General features: G+C 42.7%; 3 protein-coding genes across 5 annotated transcripts in view; 1 reads left to right on the top strand and 2 right to left on the bottom strand.

Annotated features, from left to right (window-relative positions):
- On the bottom strand, window positions 1–3738 carry LOC140264449 (survival motor neuron protein-like). 3 transcript variants are annotated; one of them, XM_072360243.1, is made up of 9 exons: window positions 3662–3738; window positions 3505–3576; window positions 3295–3420; window positions 2901–3074; window positions 2412–2549; window positions 1860–1931; window positions 1617–1727; window positions 1156–1241; window positions 1–635 (listed from the first exon to the last, which is right to left on the bottom strand). In XM_072360243.1, exons 1-8 carry the CDS (start codon window positions 3698–3700, stop codon window positions 1185–1187), a joined length of 789 nt encoding a protein of 262 aa, XP_072216344.1. In that variant the 5' UTR covers window positions 3701–3738; the 3' UTR covers window positions 1–635; window positions 1156–1184. The 3 variants fall into 3 exon arrangements, with proteins under 3 accessions (XP_072216344.1, XP_072216343.1, XP_072216345.1); XM_072360242.1 differs by having other exon boundaries at window positions 1–588; XM_072360244.1 differs by having other exon boundaries at window positions 1–584.
- A 103-nt stretch (window positions 3739–3841) lies between these two features.
- LOC140264451 (small EDRK-rich factor 1-like) lies at window positions 3842–9085 on the bottom strand. Its single transcript, XM_072360245.1, has 3 exons — window positions 8841–9085; window positions 4817–4925; window positions 3842–4286 (listed from the first exon to the last, which is right to left on the bottom strand). Exons 1-3 carry the CDS (start codon window positions 8845–8847, stop codon window positions 4205–4207), a joined length of 198 nt encoding a protein of 65 aa, XP_072216346.1. The 5' UTR covers window positions 8848–9085; the 3' UTR covers window positions 3842–4204.
- Window positions 8854–22728, top strand: part of LOC140264447 (transcription factor TFIIIB component B'' homolog) — a 48655-nt gene continuing 34780 nt past the window's right edge. Inside the window, exons 1-10 of the mRNA XM_072360237.1 lie at window positions 8854–9386; window positions 11767–12310; window positions 12977–13086; window positions 16361–16420; window positions 16783–16929; window positions 17770–17903; window positions 18933–19027; window positions 19616–19670; window positions 20635–20778; window positions 22242–22526. Of these exons, the coding sequence (XP_072216338.1) occupies window positions 8854–9386; window positions 11767–12310; window positions 12977–13086; window positions 16361–16420; window positions 16783–16929; window positions 17770–17903; window positions 18933–19027; window positions 19616–19670; window positions 20635–20778; window positions 22242–22526 (2107 nt within the window). The remainder of the gene's footprint in view (window positions 9387–11766; window positions 12311–12976; window positions 13087–16360; window positions 16421–16782; window positions 16930–17769; window positions 17904–18932; window positions 19028–19615; window positions 19671–20634; window positions 20779–22241; window positions 22527–22728) is intronic.

Here is a 22728-nt window from a genome sequence, read left to right as displayed (position 1 = left end):
GAAGTTCGAAGAGCAGAACTTTATTAACAGGCGTGTCGAACAGAAAACGAGCCCCTCCAGCTGCCATTCACAGCATCCTGATCAGAGCCACGAAACAAGACAACTCCTCTTAAACTTGGAGGCATACTGTTAAAGCTTGGAGGCATGTTGTTTTTCAGGTCATTGCCATCACAAACTACAGTAACACAAAATGCTTCATAAATGTGTCCTAACGTGGTATGCTGCAATTGCTAGTGCAGGTGTTACCACAGTCAGAATCAAAAGGAATACAACGTTAATAAAGGATAACAACAAGAAAAACAAACACCCCCAAACCCAAACTTGATGGATCTATTACTTTGTTTCAAGGAAGTAAAAAAACATTTTATTGCAGCAGTTCTTTCTAAACGCAGATGCCAAGATGTCTTCAAGAAAGAGCTTGTTTCAGTGCGCCTACAGTTACTTGTCTCGGGTAATTTGTCTACTTGTTACATGGGCAGCTCACTGTTAGGAAAACAAAGACTCATCACCTTTGCACAAGTTCTGATCTTCACCATCACCCGGTGCACAAGTGATAAAACATCCCCAGTGACAAACATCTGCACCTGTCTTCAGAAAGGACAAGAATCAGCAGATCAGATGACATCAGATTTGTCCTACAAGGAACCACAGAGAATACTGGAAAGTTCTAAACAACAGGTGACCAATAAAAGCACAAGCATTGGAGTTTAAAGATCACAACAGGTCAGAAACGTGAATGCCAAACACTGACCTTGTCCAGAAAACAAAGCGCAGCAACACACCAGGCTAGAAAGCTGCTTTTTAGAGCATGTACATTAATATGAAAACTGTATTTTATTGCTTCACTTAACAAAATTCAAACTACAGTAGATATGTTGACAATAGTTTAAGTCAACCATCCTGTTAAACCTGCACAGAGAGATACAGCAGTTATTTATACCTCTCATCGCAGTGCTTCAATACTGTCCGTCATCCTGCCCAAGAAAATAACTTTCCACTGCTGCTAGGCAAAGGAATGAATTCTAACAGAAACCATCTTTAGAGAGAGCCATGAAAGCAGACGGAATTCCTGAACCTTTGTGCCTAGAACCAAATGCTTTCCAAGAGCTAAAGAGATTTTCAGGTAAGACCTGGCACTAAAGTCACCATACTTACGATCCTTCAAAAGAGCGATGGTGATGCAGTTATTTTAGATAGGCTTCTCTCTCCAGGGCCGCTTCCATTCGACTTTGTTTTAACCCCTGTGGAACACAGTTTAGGTAAAGCTTTTATTGCCTTGTAAAAGTAAGACTTTTTTTTTTTCAGTCCTTTATAAACCAAGAATAGAGTTTGGGGAAATGAGACCTGAAAAATACCCGACCTGATGCCAAATGGGATACAACCATTCCCCTGCCTACAAACACAGAACCTGTTCTTTCAATACCGATACAAGACGATGGTTACAAGAGTGCTGAGTGGGATTACAAGCAGGAAAAACCCCACAAAAAACAACCTCAGCTGAGCGAACACCCGGGCTCACATGACTCCTGCTCAAGGTAAGAATATGCATACAAAATAGCATTAAATCTAACCATACAACAGTATTACATACATTTCCAGATAGAAACAGCACATACCAGGTAATATCCAGTGTGATAACCACTCATATACCAAGCTATCAACATGCTCCCCAACGCTTCATCATCCTCAGGAGAATCTGGCCCCATAGGTGGTGGAGGAGGAATCAACTGAGAAAGAAAAACCCAAGTTGTCTTTGTTTCAATGAGTTACATCAGAAAATACAGGCTTTTAACACAGAGTTCTAATGAACAGGGCATCAGTTGGGAAGTCTGAGATCAGAAACGTTCATCTTCACTTACCGGTGGTCCTGCTGGAAGGGGTGGCGGCCAGCAAGATAAGAACGGTGGAAGCGTTCTGAACTTTGATCCGTGCTATATTGAAATAATTCAACGGTGTAATTAGAAAGGAACTGAAGGTATTGGGGTTTTGTGTAACAGAAGCATCTGAAGCAACCCACAAACCAGAAACTAAAGGCAACATACGCCAGCAATTTAATGACTGCAGTAAGAGCACACAACAGCTGTTTCTGGGGAGCATTCCACAACCAGAGAAGTAGAACTTACGTACACCGTGAGGCAAACAGTGCTGACACAGACTTTTAGTTAACACAAAGATTTTCTGGCTTTTTTTATAAGTTTTTATAAACAGAAGTAAGTGTTTGCACTTATTAGAGGTGAGGTCTTAAATGAGCACTATCACTAACAGCGTATCACTGCCCACAGAACAGCAGCCTTCTTTCAAGTTACCAGGCAGAAGGCTCTGCAATGGGACTACACAGTACCCGCATCACTTGCCATTTACACCAGGTTTAACAGTGGTGCAGGAATTATTTCAGATGATGCTGAGCTTACCCTTCCCACGCCTGGAGGTGGCACAGGAAACCGTAAGTTCTTAGGAGAGAATCTTGTTTTTGTGCAGTTGTTTTCATGTCGATGCGACTGGGAAGATTTTTCACTTTCATCTGTCGAACACGGAGTCTCGTTTTCAATCTAGAAGAGCAAAACATGGTTATGAGATGCACAAACTGCAGAAAGCAACTGCGGCGTGAAGTATGGAGGTGCTGCCCACATCCCTCCCTTCATCTAAGCCTCCCAGCCCTCCTCAGGGAGTACCTCAATCGTATCCGTTCATCATTTTCAATGTACTTTCTCTCACCCATGAGTTTCTTATTCCTGCTTTCTATCATGCAGACTTCAGGAATAAGGGGAGACTTATCGTGCCCTGTGTACGACCCTTTGCAATGGGTTTCAGTCCTCACGTAACCCATCTGGTCAGCGCAGTGGTGCCAAAAACACTGAAAAAAACACTCTTCCCCTCCCCGGATTCCCCCATTTATTTACTGTTTCGTCGCTAGCTGGAGGAAGTAGATCAGACAGGTTCTGTTCCTCCTTGTTTCCATATCCGGTGTAAGTAACAACACACGTGCCCCTCTTCAGATTTACGGAGGCAATAGTTGCTGGGTAGACGTTGCCATCCTCAGACCAAACAGCATTGCAGCTGTCCCCAACTTTCCACTGCAACAGAAACGAGAAGGACGAGTAAAAAGCTGCACCAAAGAATCGCAGGGTACAAAGATTCTAAGCTGCCTTTTTGTCCCAGCCATGAGCACGATGCCTCTTACCCAGCTTTTCCCCAGTGAAAACATATGATGTAGCAGCCACCTATAAGGCCTGTCCCGCCATCTCCTCCCCCTGCTTTCTGAGGCGTTACTCGCAAGGTAATAAGAAACAGGACCTGTTTCGGCGGCACGGCGCTGCTCTTGTTTCTGCTCCTGCTCTTCTTGCTGTTCTTCCTCTTCATCCCCGGCCACTGCTCCTGCCTGTCCGAAGGCTCCGCACAGTCCCCGTTCTTCAAAGCGTTCTTCAGGAAAGAGAAGGGAAATGAAGCACAGCCGTGGGCTCCCGCCCGGCTCCAGTAACAGCACGGGGAAGGGCCGCCCCTCACCTTGAAGGAGGCCACCGCCTTGTCGTACGCCTTGATGAGGGCCGTGTCGTCCCACATGTCCGACTCGTCGCTCTGAGGACGCACCGAACGCTTTATCAGCGCGGTGTCCGCCCGCAGCCCACGCTCGCTCCCTCCCCGCCGCCCTTATCCCACCTACCTGCCCGCCGCCGCGCCGGAACAGCACCCGGCCCGCCATGGCCGCCCCGCCCCAAGCCGCGCATGCGCACCACGTGCTTCCGGTGGGCGGAGCCACGGGCCCGGCGAGAAGCCCCGCCCCCACGGCGGCCACAATGGCGGCCCAACCGCGCTGCCAACCATCAAACATCAGCGCTTCGGATCAGGCAGTGTTTCATGCGACATTTTATTGTAAAAATATGACCAGTTGTACAGATCGAACCTCCGTAAGTTTCAGCACGTCTCACTAGTGCGTCCCACTGTGAATGATGTCGTACTTGGAAAGGTAAGACAAGAACATGGGGTCTCACTGTAGATGTGCCCGCCGGAGCCATTAGTGACCCCCTACACTGCAGTAAAGCTACCACTAGGCACGATCATGCAGACTGCAGGCAGCTCTGAAACAGCATCCAGACCAACGAGCCTATAGAACAGAAAACAAACTAGCGCTAGTTGAACAAAGCTGCAAGATACACGTCGAACCGTTTAATGGCAAGCCGTCTCGTGAACCATCTTCTGGGCCCTTCTACTTGACCGACATATTTGTGGCTTGCAGGGACTTCCTTTCGTTGGCTGCCTTCTGTTTCTGCTGCATGATTTCAGAGTCTCTGTGAGGAAAGAAGGCAAAGGAAGGTCAGATTTCTGATACCAACCTGCTGTTTTTCTAACAAGTCTCATACACCTTTTTTGCGGCCCTTTATCAATCCCATGTAGATAAAGGGCATGTATTATAGAATCAGCCACTGTCACATCTTCATCCTGGTCATCTCAGCACCCCGCGATGCAGAAATGTCACTAGAGAATTACATTATCATTATACCTTATGTAATTCTATGTAATTTTAGCAATACAGACCACAATGGATCAAACGTCTTCAAGTGTTACATACTATTTCCCTGTTAACACCAGGCAAAAAGCTGCTGAAAAGTAATTCCAAGTCTTGCCAAAGAAAACTCTGTGTCTAACAGCAGACACAGTAAAACCTGCATCCAGGTTTTCTACTTGGACACGAGTGGACCATGAACAAAAGAAATGGACTTAAACCCTGTTTCAGCAAAGACAGTGGATGTTTTATGCCTCATTTTTCTTCCTATTTTGCACAATCAATCACTCTGATCAGCGGTGCTGGGTATCTTACCTCTGCTTTCTCTGAGAGGCAGACAAGCTGTCCTCTTTTCTTTTCCCTTTGAGAGTTTCCTGAGTCTTCTTTAGGTTCTTTTGTCGGGCAAGTTCACGCTGATTTCCACCTACAAGATACCATATAGTTTATATATGTAGTACCGCTTTTTAAACACAGTTAGCATGTCTATTACAAAAGCATTAACATTTGGCTCATTTTGCAATTAGAATGACATTATCCCTTGCCATGGTTTCTCCCTCTTGCACGGTGAGGCAAGAAAGCCTACTGAGTGCACCCACAACAAGTCTGCAGATCACACCAAGCCGAGTGGTGCAGCTGACATGCTGGAGTTCCCTCTGGGATAACATCCAGAGGGACCTGGATTAGCTTGAGAGGTGGGCCCATGCCAACTTCATCAAGTTCCACAGGGCTAAGTGCAAGGTCCTGCACCCTGAAAAGGGCAATCCTAGGAACAAATACAGGCTGTGTTGAGAATGGCTTCAGAGCAGCCCTGAGGAGAAGGATTTGGAGATATCAGTTGATGAAAGACTCAACATAAGCTGGCAATGTGTGCCTGCAGCCCAGAAGGCAAACTGTACCCTGGGCTGCATCAAGGGAACCACAACCAGCAGGCTGAGGGAGGTGATTTTGCCCCTCTGCTCTGCTGAGACCCCACTATTAAATGCTTGAGTTGCCTTCCCCTGGAACTATGAAAGCAGAGACGATGATGGAGAATATAAGCAGCTGAGGAGGAGAGGTTTAATTTATTTTTGCTCCAAGACGGCTCGACTGTACTCAGTATGAGGCTAAGGGAGATAGAGAGTTTCACTCCAAGATTAAGCTTACAGAGCATGTAACACTCAGAATCTTGAAACAGAAGTGGAGTTCACAAAGCTGAAATTAATACACAATCAGAACCCCACATCCTCATCAGGACACCTTGATATGCAAAAAGAGTTTGTACACACTTAATCTGGACAGTGTGATAATGTCCCGGCACAGGGTGGATGCCCCTAACACTATTCACATGTGAGAGTGGTTCCATGGTATTCAAAGAATTACTTGAACAAACACTCAAGCAACTTCTTGCCACGGGGTTTTGTTCATAGCTTTCCTTCCTCTGCATGCTTTTCTGATTTCACCCCAAGCCAATCTTCCTCCTTTCATGAGTTCCTACAAACAGGTGATACCTTGCTTGGGCAGCAAGGATGCAGTCATTGTTGGTCTACCTACTTTGCATGTGAGGCACTGTTAGTCCATTCAACTTACTCCAGCAGTTATAAATAAGCAACCAGAAGTGTTGTTTGTTGTACTCAAGCACAGTCTCACAAAGTGTTTAGCTTCCCTTTCAACAAACAGCAACAAGTGTACATGTTTTTATTAAAAATACACGTACAGCACTGTTGCCAGCATAGAGGATGACTCTCAGGGGACAGAAAGCTTCCTCCACAGCTATCAACACCCTGAGCTAGCTGCTGAGAAGTAAGGCTTGCTATCTTTTTGATCTGAATGTGCTCATGAAAGCAACTGCACAACACAGCAACTGCTCAGAGCAGGCGCACCTCTCCAACCAAGCACTGCCTTGTAATGGCCATAGCCATCACAGACACTAAACTTCTGCATTAGCTGAAAATCTTTCGATAATATACAATTCCAGCATTCCTAGACTGCTCCACCTCATTTGCTAGAGTTGGTTCATTTGCTTGGTGTCTCCTCTTGCCCTGCTTTTTCTGGTCTCAAAAGCATTCCAGGATACACTGAAGTACAATTGCGCTCTTGAACAGACATGAGACATTTCCCATGCTCAAAAATGAAAGCTCAGTTTCCCCATCATTTCCACTGTACCCCTTTCAGCATCTCTCCAGTCTTAAGATGACCTATGCCATCTCTCAACCCCAAGACCAACCTCTCCAAACTTCACCTGCCTGTAATTTCAGGTACACAGAGACAGAACCAGATGAGAAAGAAAATCTGAAGCTTCACTGTTGATATAATCCACAGCTTTGTACCAAACTCACTTGAGGTGATAAAAGGTACCTGCCATGCCAACAAGACAAGAGTTCCTTCTTCACACCAGTTGGTTTAGTCCCTGGCAAGAGATGCTACATACAGCTTATGACCACTGCAACTTCCTGAGGTCTGCACCTGCTTTTGAAGATGCACTTTGCCTGTGACTGACCACCTTTTGCACAAGCAAAGAGAATTTCTGTGCCATCCTTCTCACAAGCACTCGGCGAGATCCTGTTCCCAGAGTTCTGCCAGCTAAAGTGGTCAATATTTCTTCAGAAGCGGAAATGAAATGGCTATCTCTGGCAGTATTGGGAGCTGATTAGAACTTGATGAGTCATAAGCAGATGATACATTCCAGGCTATAAATGGTTCTTCGGTTTTGTAGTGCTTAGTGCACGAATGTCACATGAGTAGGTTTGCAGCAAGGTCTTATGTGGTGCTTGAAGAAAATAAATAAGTATTTATCACGAAGGAAAAAAGGTGGGAAGTCAAAACACACTGTTTTAGACAAAATCCATACAGCAGCTGCCCTCCATCCTTAACCTTACACACTCCCTTCTTCTTCAATCAAGCAGCATCTGCAGTTATTCCATAGATGTATGTATCATCTTCTAAGAACAAGAACCAAGCTGGATGGTGGAATGAAAAGCTTGGCTGCTATTACTGCACAGCACAGGAGAACAGGTGGATAAGTGCAGTAGCACTGCATACACTAAACATACAGAAACAAGCTGCTATTTGAAAATGAAATTACTTGTACCACTTCTATTTCCAAGTAAATATCCCAAGGACTATCTGGCCCTAGAACTTTACCTGAGATGCTGATTGAGCATTCCTATCTCTTAAGAGATGGTGCTGTTTTATAAGTTCTATACATCAACCTAAATCTTCCAAGAAAAGAAGCCAGTTCTACTTCCTATAATGTGAAACTCACACGAGTTCACACAGAAGAACAGTACATCCTTCCTGCCAATACCTGTGCCCTAATAGCTCATCCCGGTCTGCTTCTGCAAGGCACATGGCCTTAGTTCTGCCCGTCTGTGCTCTTCCATTTCCAAGATCCAGCTGTCTTTTTAGAGAAAGGTAAGCAGAAACTTCTGTACAGCATTGGAACAAGCTGTAATCACTTCTCCTGGACAGAGGCCAAAGAGAATGGCAGTAAGGATGGAGTACAGATGCCATGGCCCCTGGAATACCTTCTGAGCAGCAAAGAATCTAATCATGTGCCAGATCTCCAGCGCCACTGTGTTCCAGAATCAGAATGCTGAAGTAAACAGATCAGTATGATACGAGTACAAAGGAAGATGGTTACCAGAAAAAAGAGTTCATCATTTCATCCAACCATCAACATCCTGTCAGATTTATTGCACTTCTGGGCACCTCATGTAGCTGCACAGCAGCTACCCCTCCAGCATCCTGGCACTGTACTGAACTAAGCTACCTTACAATGAAACGCTATAGCTCTGTTATCTTTGGCTGTAGGACACCGTGCTCCTCTTTAATCCTTAACATATAGTTAACTTATAAGAACAGTAAAAACAAACAAAGAAAAAGACATAAAAAGCCATTAGCCTTCCACTTTCTCAAACTGAAGGTCTGATGTGTGCACGGGCTGTTTGTGATCCAGGAATGCAGAACATCTCTGCTGTTAAGCCAGCACTGAAGTGCCTTCTCACCCCATGACAGACAGTTCCCGTGCTGTCAAATACAACCTCACAACGCGGTTACCACTCCGAACACGGCTCACCGCTGCAGCACAAACACACGATAAACTGCCTACGAATGAAGCTGTAATCAGGACTGCAGCGGCACCCCGACCCACAAACAGAGCAAGGCAGTTAGGTACCCGCGGTCGGCCCTTTACCCGCAGGCCGGGGTGCAGCCGGGCCTTAAGCCGAGCGGGCCGCCGCCTCTCCTCACCCTCCGCTCCCCGAGGAACGACCCACCCCGACGGCGGCGCAGCTCAGCGCAACGTCCCCATCCCGCTCCGCTCCCCGGCCGAGCAGCCCCGCAAACCCCGGATACAACTTACGGGTCATGGCGGGATGCTCGGAGCGCACAGCACAACGGACACCACCACACCAACTAGAACCTTCTCCCGCCCCGCCCACCGCTCGCTCTTTGGATGGAGCTCTACCGGCCCACACGTCACGCTGTCAGGGCGCAGAGCCTCACCCAACCAGCGCTGCTCGAGCTGGGGGCGGGCAAGGAGTGACGGAGCGCTCGGCCGTGAGGAGGAGGCTGAGGCGGAGGCTGAGGCTGAGGCGGAGCCGCTTCGCCTGCGGCCTTCCCCCCGCGCCCGCCCCGCGTCGCGCTCTGATGACGTCACGTCCGCGCCGGCGCGGTGCCTGAGCGCTCCAGCCGGCCCAGCCGCCCGTTCCCCGCGCGGGCTGCGGCTCGCCTCAGGCCGGCACGGGGTCATGTTCCGCCGAGCCCGCCTCGCCGTGCGGCCCAACGTGCGGCCCGTTGGGAAAGGTGCCGGCGGAACGGCGGAGGCGGAGCCGCAGGGCTCCTCCACAGCTTCGAAAGATGAGACTGCGGCGGCCGAAAGCCTGCCGGCCGGGCTGCGGGATGACAGGTGGGTTCCGCCGGTGCTGCTCGGAGCGGGGAGGGCTGAGGGTCGTCGGTCCCGGCAGGGCGGGGTGGGCCGGGCTGGGTAAGCACGGCTGCCCGTGGGGTCTTAGCGACGCTGCGCGGTGTGACTCGGCATTCTCACGGTGCCGCTGCTCTGCCGCCGGCCGAAGCGCTCTGACTTTAATTCAGGCTCTTTTAGTATCCTGAGTGGTTTTCGTTGCGGTGGGAATACCCGGTGAGGTTGGGCTTAGGAGCAGTTCTCCCTGTGCTCTCTCCAGCCTGATAACTGCCCTTCAGAACAACCTTCCCACCTGGCTGGCTTTGCCTGTTGCGTTGCAATTTCCGTTTAAAAACAAAGAAACAAAACCTTAGAATCTGTGCTTTACGACATTAAATGGTGTGTTTTTTACAACTTCTGCTTGCTTTGACTGTAAATGCCAGTATTTAGCTAGGTTAGGCTTCCAGAATTCAGACGGTGGAAGAAGGGAGTGCCCAGCCTGCAGGTATTGGGAGACTGGGGGACATTCAGCCCTAGGCGCAGGCAGTACGGGCTCAGGTGGGAGCTGCTGCCTTCTTTCCTACATTTTCTCTTCCCCAGTCCCGCTGAATTCGTGAAGCTTCCATTTGGTTTTGAAGGCTTCCACTAAGCAAATAGGAGAGGGCAGCCCCAGGGATTTACTGCAGCGTGGGCAGTTATTAGATTCATAGAAAGCTATAGATGATGTGTTTTAAAGATTGGCTGCCTCTGAAGATAGAAGGACGTGTACTCAGTTTGATCTGAGTATTAGGAATGGGTGGGATACGGCAGAATGTCGGTTTTTGTGCTCTGCAAAAAAATGAATGGCAAGTATGGACATCTGACTTCTTTTCTGGCCCCACCCAAAGCATTCTGTCCTAGCCTCTCCAGTCTGTCCCTGTACTGTTTTTCCTGCTTTCTAAACTCTGAACCGGTTTTGGTGATTATCAGGGAAGTGAAAATTCCCTCAGCATTAAGATTTAAAGTTCTTTTTAATGTGGTCTCTGCTAATGCTGTGAGCTGACTTCAGTAGGCAGCTCAGCCCCACGCAGCTGAGAGAAAATGGGAAAGGTACAAGAGAGAAAACGCGTGGGTTCAGATAAAGACAGTTCAGTATGCAAATCAGAAACTGCACATGCAACTAAACCAAACCAAGGAGTTCATTCACTTCTTCCCCTTGAGGAAAGCAGGGCCCATCACACATAATGTTTTTTTGGGGGGAAGATGAACACATTCACCCTGAACATTCGACTTGCTTCCTTCTTCACATCAGCTTCTGCTGCTGAATGCGGCCTCATAGGATATAGGATGTCCTAGAATTTCTTTCCACTGTTTCATGCTGTATAATCACTGGAGGACACTGAATGGAGTTTACCAGGTCACATTTGAAACCAACAATACATGGTGAAGTTGCTTGGCTCACATTAAAGGATGTCTACTAAAATGCTGAGAGATTATTCATAGAAGTTTTTCTTTTTTTTTTTCCTTTTTTTTTTTTTCTTTTTTCTTTTTTTTTTTTCCCATTCATTCCTCCAAAGGCATTTGCTTCTGAATGCTTTTGGAGTTGGGTAATTAAAGCATAGGTGCGGTCAGTGGTGCAGGAACAAGAAAGACATGTGAAGTTAAAAAGCTCTTTATGACTCAGTTGTAATTCTGCTGCAGCTTTACTGTGAGAAGCAGCCAAGGAGATGAATACCAGAACTGCTTACAGGTTTAAGACAATAGTGATGAATTATTTTGCGTGCACTTTGGAATTTATTCATATGTAAGAGATTAAAACAGTACCTAAATAAGAAAGTTTCCAAGGAAGGCTGCCCCCTGAAGGCCATTTTTTATGCGTTCAGTGAGTAAGTAGCCAGTTTCACTCCTTAAATGGTTCATGCTTTAAAAGAAAAACAAAAATTGCAGGTTAGATTTTATCTAATTGTGTTAGAGAAATGCACGAATTCCAGTGAAAAATCATAAAGCTACTTGTGCGGACCTTTATAAAAATGTTTTTAATGTGTGACACATCATGTGGACGTGGAATACTTTCTTTACATACATCTGTTAACTTTATCATACCATGAAATATGGTATTCTCAACAAGAGATCAGAGCCTCCAAATGGAGGGGCAAAAGGGAAAGGTGTGTATTTAGTGTTGTTGGTCAACTAATTTGTAGCATTAATACTTAGTATTTGAAAACATGCCATTTTTAATATCTATTAGTTTGAAGAAGTGACAGGTACTGGACAGTTCAATTGTGGCTTATTGTATACATTTATATTTTTCTGTACTATGTTTATACTTCTTGGAGCATTAGCATGTTTTGATAACAAGCGTTGTAAATCTGCTACCATATTTCAGACTAACTCTTACATTTTCCAGTGATGAGAAGACTAACAACTCAAGTGGTGCTGGAGAAGCTTGTAAACCTACAGACATGCCTACGCAGAGAAGAAAACGGATTTCCACTATGCCCAATCTTGTCAAACCCAGAGCAGGGCCTTCATCTGATCTGCATACTGCACCAAAACCACAAAGGCGAGCATCACAGGCACCTGATGGCAGTGCTCCCTTCCAGAAGGATTCTCCCCCATCAGAGAGAAGTCATGTTGAAAGTTCTTCAAAGTCTTCCATGCTACCTGAAAAGAAAACACCTGTGCCACAAGTGCCACAGTTCTCCCCACTAAAAAAATCAATGAACAAAGAGCAAACTGTTGCTGCTCAAAAAAATGATGATACCTTGAAAAACTTACCCTCCCCACTTAAGGAAAGACCAACACAGGAAACATCAGTGGCACAGGAGGAAAAGCTACCTCCAAAACCATCTCTTGTGAAAGAGAAACGAATATGTTCTGACCGTGAAAGGATCCTCAAAGCTCGGAAGTTAAGAGAAATGCTTAAAGAAGAGCTGAAGAAAGAGCGGATGGTAGGCCTCTACCTTGAGCAGTGCTGATTTACGAAGGGCAGAGAAAGATGCTATCTACCTAACATTATCATTGCTGCTTCTCAGTAGTATTTTCTGACAACAAGCATTACCTGCTCACTAACTGCTAATACTTCATGATGTGTCAATAACCCTGGGGGAATTTAATTGCTAAGTAGTAGGAGTGCTGTGTTCCCTCATAATACAGATTGAGAAATTAGGTATCTTTATTTTTAATTAGATTTAACTTCTTTAAATGTGAGACCTTGTTACTATATTATCACTAGCATGCCAGTTTTCATAGCTGAAAATACAGTGTTGAAGTATGCTGTAAAAAAAAACAAACAAAAAAACATAAAAAAAACTTGGGATTTGCGATTTCTTGCATCTTTTAGACCTTCACTAACTGAGTTATGTGGCTTAGCTCTGCCAAGCACTGAATATCTCTGAGAGGGTAAATCTCTCAGGGGATATGTAGTCTCCACTCTGATAAATATACACTTTATCATAAACTAACCAGTTCAGTGTGAAAGCAAAAAAAAAAACCAACCCTCAAATTCCACCAACAAAAGAACAAACTTCATTTTACTATGGTACATAACAAACAAGCGCTGTCTATGAAATGAAAAGTACTTCCTTGTTGAAATTAAGTTTTTTGCTTTTATGCAGAAACAGTTGAAAAACAGGCCTCCAATAATTGAAGGATGTTCTCCACCAGATCGCTCTAAAATGACCATGAGAGACTTGATATACTATCTACCAGAAAACAATCCAATGAAGTAAGTGTGCCGTTTTTCTTCCTGGGTTGAATGATTCTTTTTCTGTTTAATGATTATGAGGAGAATTCTCAAATCTGGAGCGTTAGCACAGGTGCAGTATTATTATAATGGCATCAAAAGCTTCTAAGCACTTTCATATCTACTCAGTCATTTTATAGAAATGAAAAGACAACTTAGCATGCATGTTGAAATGTAAAAAGTAAAATCTTTCCCCACAGCCAAATAGCTGAGTTTCAGATCTTGTGGCAGAGAGAACATTTAGAGCAGCCCTCATGCCACAGGAAGAGTTGTATTCCTCTGGATATCCTCTAAGCCCCATCCACCTGACCCTGAACATTTCCAGTGATGAAGTGTCCACAACTCCTGTTTCTGTATCTAATCACCCTTGTAGTAAAGAGTTACTTCTTTACTTCAATCTCTGTCTACTCCTTTTTTAGATTAAAACTGTTCACCCTTATTCTGTCACTATCTACTCACGTAAAAAATTGATTTCCCTCCTCTTCTTAAGCTCCCTTTAAACACCTCGGGGAGGTCTTCCAGAACATTGCCAAGCTGAAAAGCCTCAACTCTCTCAGTTTTTATTCACAGGAGAAGTCCTCCAGCCTTCTGATGATGTTTGTTGCTTTCCTTTGGACATGCTTTAACTTTTATGTCTATGTAACTTGTGCCGGGGGACTCCAGAACTGAACACAGTGCTCTCACAAGAGTGGAGTAGAGGGGGAGAATCACCTCCCTTAACCTCCTGGCCATATTTTTCATGGGCTGGTTGAGATTCTCTGATCCTGGTGTAGGACCTTGTGCTTGCCCTTCTTGAACTTCATGAGGTTCAATGGGAGACAGAGTAGACAATGGTGATGATGATCTGGGAAGGATCAGTCATTAGATGTAATGACTGGTTATAGCCCTTTCATCCCTCTCCTGCTCCAGTCATATCCATTTCACCATCCTTATTCCATACTGATCCATCAGGATCGCTGCTTCTCCCTCCCTTGGACTTGGACCCCTCACTTAAATATATCACAATAAGCTTACATAGTTGTGCAGCCTTCTTCTGAATACATTATGTAAAAGACAGTCACACAAAACCCTCTCAAATCTCCCAGATATTCTTACCAATTATGAAGTTTATGTTGACCTTCAGTCCTGTTAGTTCCTTTAAAATCCTATCAATTAGTGGCAGATAAGTTTTGGTTTGTTATTGTCTTATCACCTGCTCATTAATGTTTTTGTGCCTGTGTCTTCTATTTATCACTTTTCTTGCTAATTTTTCTTTTACACTGAGTAGTCCTTCAGCAGATAATGAATCAGATGCTCTCACATTCCCTGTTCCTTTACTATGGATATGTTCACCTGCCTCTGATGTGGCTTAATCCAGTAGATGATTGAAACACCACACAGTTGTTTGCTCATTCCCGCACCTTCCCAGTGGAATGGAGGAGAGAACTGACAAAAACAAACCCCTCATGGGTTGATGGAAAACTGAAAACTACTAAGATAAATAAAAGGATAGTAATTTTGACATATATGTCTATATATGAATGCATATAACAAGTGATGCACAAGCAATTGCTTACCACTCCCTGCCTGATGTCCAACTAGCCCCTGCGCAGCAGAAGTAAAAATGAGATGAATTCGCATCCTCTTCAAAACTCCTTCTGCTTGATGTGATATGGTATGGAATATTCCTTTAGCCAGGTTACATCAGCTGTCCTAGTTATGTTCCCCCTCATCTCTGTGGGCCCTTTGGTGTTAATGGCCTTGGTTCTCTACAATGCTGCTTAGCAGGCAGCTGTAAGCATCTGTGTATTATCAACATTGTTCTTCTCCTAGAGCCAAAACACAGCATCATACCAGACACTGAAGAAGATATTCTGTTCCAGCTAAAGCAAGATAGTCTTGAAATCTGGCTAATACACTCTATCTTAGCTTTATGCAGTTTAATCTTACATTAGCATGTACCTTGAAGTAGTTGCTGGAGCAAGGACCCGTTGGTTAAACTGAGGGATGAGGTGGAATTGTATGGGCAATGAAAGTGGGGATGTGTAGCCTGAGAATAGTGCAGTGATTCTGTCTGTAAATGTAGAGGTGGGTTCAGGAAAACCAGATTGAACTGAACTTTACAAGAGATGTGAAAAATGACAAGGATGGACTCTATGGATGCATTGGTCAGAAGAGAAAGGCCAGGAAGAGTGCACCTCCTCCTGTAATTGAGAAGGGAGAGCTGCCAACAGCAGCCATGGAAAAGGCTGAGATACTCAAGTTCTTTGCTGTATTCTTAACTGGCAGTCAGGCATCCCATGTATCTCATGTCCCTGAACCTCAAGGTGGAAGCAAGGTCTCCCCAACTGCAAGCAAAGAGCAGATTTAAGACCTGATGAGACTGAACATGTATGAGTCCTTTGGGCTGGACAGTGTGCGTCCCACTCTGTCATATTTGACAAGTCATGGGTGTTAGGTGAAGTCCCAAGTGACTGAAGAAAAAAGGAAACATCACTCTTATTTTTAAGAAAGAGAGAAAGGAAGAGTTGGGGAACTACGGGTTTCACCTCTGTGCCTGGGAAGATCATGGAGTAGATCCCTCTGGAAGCTGTGTTGATGCTCATTCAAGACAAGGAAGTAATTTGAGACAGCCAGGGTGGCTTCACCAAAGGCAGATTGTGTCTGCCCAGTCTATCTTCTTCAAATATAGATTTGAAAGGTGGACTGTCTGTTGTATAAGGAATTGGTTGGATGGTAGCAGCAGGGGAGCTGTTAATGTTAGCTCTATGTCCTAGATGAAGGCTAGATGAATGGTGTCCACCAGGGATCCGTATTGGGACTGGTGTTCTTTAACATCTTTATTAATGATCTCAGTGATCTGGATAGTGGTAAGGGCACTCTCAGCTTGTCTGAGTGCTTCAGTTGATCCAGTGGAGGGAGTGCCAATTGGCATGGCCTGAACAAACTTGAGAAGTGAGTCCACATGAACCTAGTGAGATTCAGTCAGGCAAAGTGTTGCTCTTGGTTGGGGCAATCCTGTATATGTGTACAGACTGGGAGAATAATCACAGAATGGCATTGGTTGGAAGGGACTTTACAGTTCAAACCTTCCTGCTGTGAGCAGGGTTACCACCCACTAGATTAGGCTGCTCTGGACAAGTTCAGATATGATAAAAAGAGTTGAAAATCAGAGTTTATGTTTCGTTGCTTGTTTGTGCATTATCCAGTGAAAGTGGCTTTGAGGGAATGAAGCAGAAATATATCTGTATAAACTTGTGTCTCTTAAAAATTCTAGGTCTTCGTTAGCAGAAGAAAAGAGAACAGAAAAGAGTTCTGCTCTGGGTCAAATGAAAGAGTAAGTCTTGGAGATGAAGGTACTTAGAGTAAAACAAAAACAAGTCGTCTGATATTGGAAAATAGCATGTGCAAATGTAGTAGTATTAATAATATCTTCATTTACTGTTTCAGTATCATAGCCCTTCATTAAAACAAACTGTGAGAGTGTTTTGTAAAAGACCCTCTTGCTTTCCATATTACAGTTTTGAACTTGTCCATCACACAACGGAATGAAAAGCAGATTTAAGAGTCTGCATGAGCTGATGTGTTTATGGGTTGTACTGTTAAGTGGTTAATTAAATTGTTGAGCATTTAGCATATAGAGCAACAATGTGGTGGAGTGCTACCAGAAGTATTAAATTTTGCTATTCAACATTGTAGACAGGAAGAGAAAAGTACTCCTGACCATGAAGAGGAAGATGAGGAGGAGGAGGAGGCAGAGAATGGGGAGGAAAGTCAGGATGGTCCACTTCTAGTTCCTCGTGTAAAAGTAGCTGAAGATGGTTCAATTATTCTGGATGAAGAGAGGTAAGTTCTGTGTTTGACTCATGGACAACAGGTGCTAGATTGCTTCTTTTTTTGTAGATAGGACTGTTGTTTGAGAGAGGGAGACACAAGTGTATGATGTGGTGAGTGTTGAGCTATGCTAATATAGAGAACAGAGCAAATATACAGCAGTATATGAGCAACAATTATCTGTGCCTCAGTAGTGGCAAACTTCCTCTGAAAAACACGTTTTGGGGAAAGAGATAGCAAGGAAGATGTCATGCTTTGTAACAGTGCTGAATGTTTGTTAAGCTTCAAAATGTCTCCTGTTTTGTTCACGTCTTTGTTTTCATGGTGGCAAATGTCTGTTCATTGTTGTTCAGTCATCAGATTTGCTTCAGCTTTCTATCTTGCATGTTGCTGCTACTCAGCTGTCAGTCACTTTTCTTAGAATGTGACATCTGAAAAATATTAGAATTATGTGTATGCATACTCCCCAAATGTGTTACTATTTAGGTTGATGTGCAAGGCTAGAACAGCCCTAGGAAAAGAACTTAAAGTTTTTCAGAAAGAGGAGGTACTACTGTGTGGTTTTGCTAAGCAGCTTTCTTGGATATTAAAAAGACAGGTCTTTGTGGTAATTTTTTAAAAGATATTTTAATTATCTGTCTTTGTACTAAATCTAATAAAAAGGGTAAACCAAACTGGCTTGCACAGTCTGAGTAAGCTAATGCTTTTTACCACATTCTTCCATTAAAATACACAATAATGTAATTGTTACAGTGGATGACAATGCATTCTGACTTATGGCCTATAAATGTCGTATGTGTATCTTGCTAGCAGTGTTTTCAGGTAAAATGCCTCTTGTCTTTGCTTTTGTAGTTTAACTGTAGAAGTTCTAAGAACAAAAGGTCCCTGTGTTGTAGAAGAAAATGATCCTATTTTTGAACGTGGCTCTACAACTACGTATTCCAGCTTCAGGAAAAGCTTTTATACCAAACCATGGTCAAATAAAGGTAGGTATACCTTTGGTTTCATGTTTTGCATCAGCACGAAGATGTTTTCCACCAGTGCTTTATGCTTAACAAATTTTATTCCCAGTGAAGTTTATGGATCTGCTTAAGCCTGATATTCCACACATAAGTTCTTTAAACAAGCAGAGCTCTGATTTTTGTCTGTGAAAATAGGAAAATCCAGTGCATTTTGTAGGATACTCATGACTATTTCTGCTGCGGAAATTTAGATACCATGGAAATGCTTGTCTTTTTCAGATGGGTAATTTTGGCTTGGGTTATCAAGGTATCTGTGCTCAGTATGGAGCAGGTAGCCTTTCTTAGCAACTCTTCTAATTGGTTCTTCCAGCATGAGCAGAAATAAGTATAAAGCTGTTTCTACATTGTCTGTTTCTAATGCATACAGAAGCTATGTTTTTCTGTCTGTTTTTTTTCTGTTATAACTAGCTCTGTTGTTATAACACAATCATGGCTGATGATGGCTGACAGCACTGTGCAAAATTTCTTATCGTTTTTTAATAACTCATATGGAAAATTTAGCTTCAGAATGTGCCGTGCTGCTCTTGGAATGGGCTATTACCCTGTTTACAAGGAATAGTAACAGCGTGTTTTAGGTTTTATTTGCCTGGTTCCTGTTTGAGGTTGTGTGCATAATAACAACAATAACAATTTGTTATTTGAAATTTATTACTATTTATTATTATTATTTGAAAATTCAATTTGCAATGTGAAATGAGTTAACTTTTATTTACTAGTTATCCACAGAACATATTTAATATTGTGCAGTTTTATAATACATTAGACAATTCCTTCTGCTAATAGTTCACGTTAAAATGTTATTAGACGTACTTCAGTAAAATAACTTATACCAGCTCAGCTGATCTGTAGATCACTGTAGATAACCTAAAAATTACCTATCTAGTTGTATCAAGTTTGAAAGATGTTTGTATTTTGGACAACAAGAAGGCTGATTGCCTTAAATATGCTCAGTTATGTGTATGTATACCTATGTATCTTTTCCTTCTTCCCCAGAAACAGACATGTTCTTTTTAGCTATCAGTATGGTGGGAACGGACTTCTCCTTGATTGGACAATTGTTTCCTCACAGAGCCAGAGCAGAAATTAAGGTAGAGGTTAAAGCACTTAATGCAACAATTAAGCATCTTGTTTCAATTTTCTATTCCTATTATTCTGTTGCTATGATTCCTATTAGTATTGATCATGTTAGTGCTAATCGTCTCTGTAGAAATTATTTTAATGTTTCCAGGAGATAAGAATCTCAATTATGAATATACTGACATGAATTCTGAACAGAATATCTTCTAGATCTTACATATCTGATCATAGTTTGCCTTGTCTTTATTTTAACTGAAAATACTGATGAACATAACAGTGAGGTTCTTCTGTGGTGCCTGTCTTTGTATTTGTCTGGGAAAACCTCTAGGATTTCAAACTCTGCCTGGATTAGAAATAAGAAAAAATATGTTGAAAAGAATCATAAACTGAGTGATGATATGTATTGCTGATGGTAAAAACAAATGTAGTATTGACATTTAAAAACAGGTGGCAAACTCGTGTTCTGTGAGCATGCTTGCAAGTGTTTACAACTTTGGTTTGTAGAAAATTCTGCTGCATTTTGATCTTGTATGCAACAAGACGTGGTACAGCACTTCTTGCTTACTGAAAAAGGCAATTCCATTTTTTTATTTGTTTAGAACAAGTTCAAACGTGAGGAAAAAGCAAATGGATGGAGAATAGACAAAGCTTTCAGTAAGTAAAGCATACCCCACCCTACCATAAGTCGGTTAACTAGCAGTTATCTTCTTTCACTGTCAGTTTTTGCTCTGCTTAAGTTAACTATGTGACAAAGCATCTTGATCATAGCTGAGTTTAGAAGTTGAGTTTACATTTTTATGAAAAGTTTGGCTGACAGTAAAGTCTTTGGGTTTAATTTCTTGCTTTTCTGTATATTTAATATTTTACATTAATGTTTCCATATATATTCAGTTAATCATGCTGGACCTATTTATCAGAGTTACTACTTGCAAACTGTTTTGAGAATCTTTAAATCCTTTGTATGTTGTTTCAGTGAGAGACACAAGTCTTGAATTAGCATGTGTTCTGCTCATAAAGAAGCAAAATAGCTTCTGACAGGTTTTTGGTGATGCCAGGCAATGCATTTGCAGGTAGGCCAATAGTCATAAACAGAAAGAAGTGCAGATTGCACCCAGGGTGAAAGGGCTCTCTGGCTATACAGCACTGTTTCCTGGGAAGCAGCCCTGGTCCAAGAGGTGCCCTCCCTTCTGTGGCTAGCACTTGTACGAGCTCAGGGGAGTCACCTTGGGTCCAGCCCTTCTGCTCACACAGGGAACACGGGTGCAAATGATTTGCCTGTGCTCCCTAGACCAGCTACAGCCCTTCTTGAGGTGCTCAGTCACCAATTCAAGGTGTGATCCAGCAGTTCTCCTATATCATGTTGATGCATTACGTATACTGTGATAAGTACTGTAACTGTTCCACTATCTGTTTTTTTTTAAACCAAGCTGCCTAATAATTTTTGTCACCTCTTGTATTTTCTCAGGTGACGCAGAAATTGATAAAGGATTTTCTATTTAAATTTACATAACCTCTGCTTCTTATTATCATAATGTATTAATGCGTATTTTACAAAAATTCTTACCTTTGATTTTTTTTTTATTTATTTTTTTCCTATTTTGTTACTTAAAACTGAAAGAAGAAAAGCGGCCCTTTGATTTTGAATTGTTCGCCCAGCTTCTTGAGAAGGTCTTGGCAGATGAGGAAAAGAGGAGGCAGAAGACTGTGAAGAGCCAGAAGCCAAAGGAAAAGAAGCCACTAAAGCCTAGGAAGAAGCCTAAAGGTATTTCAAAAGAACGTGTGAGAGCATTACAGGCCAGTGTGTATTAAGATGTTGCTAGCAGAAGTAAAATCCTGTAGAGAATTTCTGTCTTCCCTTTTCTAGACATAATAAGAGAATCCTGGCTTAATAATATAATTCTTTAGGAGTAGTTTGTTAATCAGAGAGTCATTGAGGTTGGAAAAGACCTTTCAATCTAAACATCCCCTGTACAAGTTAAGACTATTTATTTGTGTCCTATCTTAATAATTGGTAGCAGCCTGTTTCTTGAGGTACGTTTTCTCTGGGCAGAAAGGTGAGACCACACTGAGCATAGTGCACTTCTATGAATTGAAATGCTGATATTCTCAAAGAGGAATTCTAATTTAAGTTAGTAGGAATCTCAGTGATTTGCTAATGAATTTGCTGCCAGAATCCATGGCCACACACATCTTTTTGGCAAGGTTGTTCTCTGGCTTTAATTATCCTTTTTTTTTTTCATCTGGAGAGTTGCTAACTATATAGCATCTTATTACTTCATTAACTATGGCAGGCCCTTTCGTAAGTCTGCCTAAAACAAAAATGGTTCTGCTGACATCATTTCAGAAATTTTGTGGGGTTTTTGAATGTTTGTACCTTAAAAGCCCCTTTCCTTATAAAAAAGAGCAACTCTCTCTAGGGGGTGCTGGCCAGGAAGCAGCATGTCAATTTAATTCTTAAAATTGACAGGGCTGTTTTTCTATATCACTTCTTTCAGATTTGACTGAGGAGGACCACCTAGTGGGTATTAAAGTTGAATGTAGAAATGGTGTTGCCAGACCTTAATAGTGTGTTTAATGTACATCATGTTAAGCAATGTGAATATACTTTTCTATTTCTCATGCATTTTGAATTACTTGGAGGGTACCAAATATAAGAGTAATAAAAGGAACAGGGAAGAAGTGTTTGGTGGTTGTCTGATGTTCCACGTAAATTCAAGATCATGACAAAATGTTCTGGAAAATGAAGGAAGCAGAATTTTAGAAATGCATTAAATCCAGAAGGGTGCTTATAAATTATTAGCCAGATAATAATTTTAAGCTTTCTTATGTAAAATAAGGATGGTTAAGTCACATGCATTGATTGAGCAAAATCTTCCTGACATAATTTCTGCAACCACGACTATCTCTTTCTGCAGAGATAGAAGAATTCTCTTTAGGAATATCAGTGCCTGTTTTTACTGGACCCAAAAACAGCTGCATAATCCAGTAAAAATTATAGGAACAAGAACACTTGATAACTGTGCCCTTTGTTGGCTTTTTGCTCATCTAAGTGTGGTCCCAGGTGTGGAACATGTTTTGTGTTTAGTGCGGAAGCTTCCTTGTTTCCTTGCAATATACTGACACTGATGTGTGGATTCGAAATACATTGCTAGGGGGAATATCTTTCACATTTATGACTCCTAATACTCTGCCAGAGTAGTAACTGGAGCCATATTGTGTCAATAGCAAAAGTTGCCAACACAGAAACCACTGATAATGAAGATGATCTTCAGGAAGCCAGAATTTCTGACGCAGAAACAGAAGCAGATACTGTGACAGCTGAGAAGGAGAATAAAGAATCGCTGGGTGTTTCGGAAGAGGCAGAAGAACAAGTTTCATTAGAGGCAGCGTTAGTGAATAAAAAAAGAAAAAGGAAGAGAAAAGATGATCTTGAACAGGAAGTGGAAAATCATCCGGAAGAGTTGGCAGTCCCTTCAAAAATTGCTGAGGAAGGAAAATCATCTAAGAAAAGTAAGAGTGTGTAACAAGTGTTTACTTGTTGAAATACAAACTGTTTGTAAATATACCACGAGATTAGAAATGAAAACTGAGCTTTTGTTTCATATCACTGATCTGCCTTGAAAGGTTGTGGATTGGTGCCCTTCAAAGTCAACTTTTGTCCTATAACAGGATATATTTTGTTGTAGCTGAAAACAGTTCTCTTAAAATGTAA

Source organism: Excalfactoria chinensis, chromosome Z (genome assembly GCF_039878825.1).
Source record: "Excalfactoria chinensis isolate bCotChi1 chromosome Z, bCotChi1.hap2, whole genome shotgun sequence".
NCBI classification, from domain to species: domain Eukaryota; kingdom Metazoa; phylum Chordata; class Aves; order Galliformes; family Phasianidae; genus Excalfactoria; species Excalfactoria chinensis.
The sequence above is the reverse complement of the archived record's forward strand: the minus strand, read 5'-3'. Positions and strand labels throughout refer to the sequence as shown.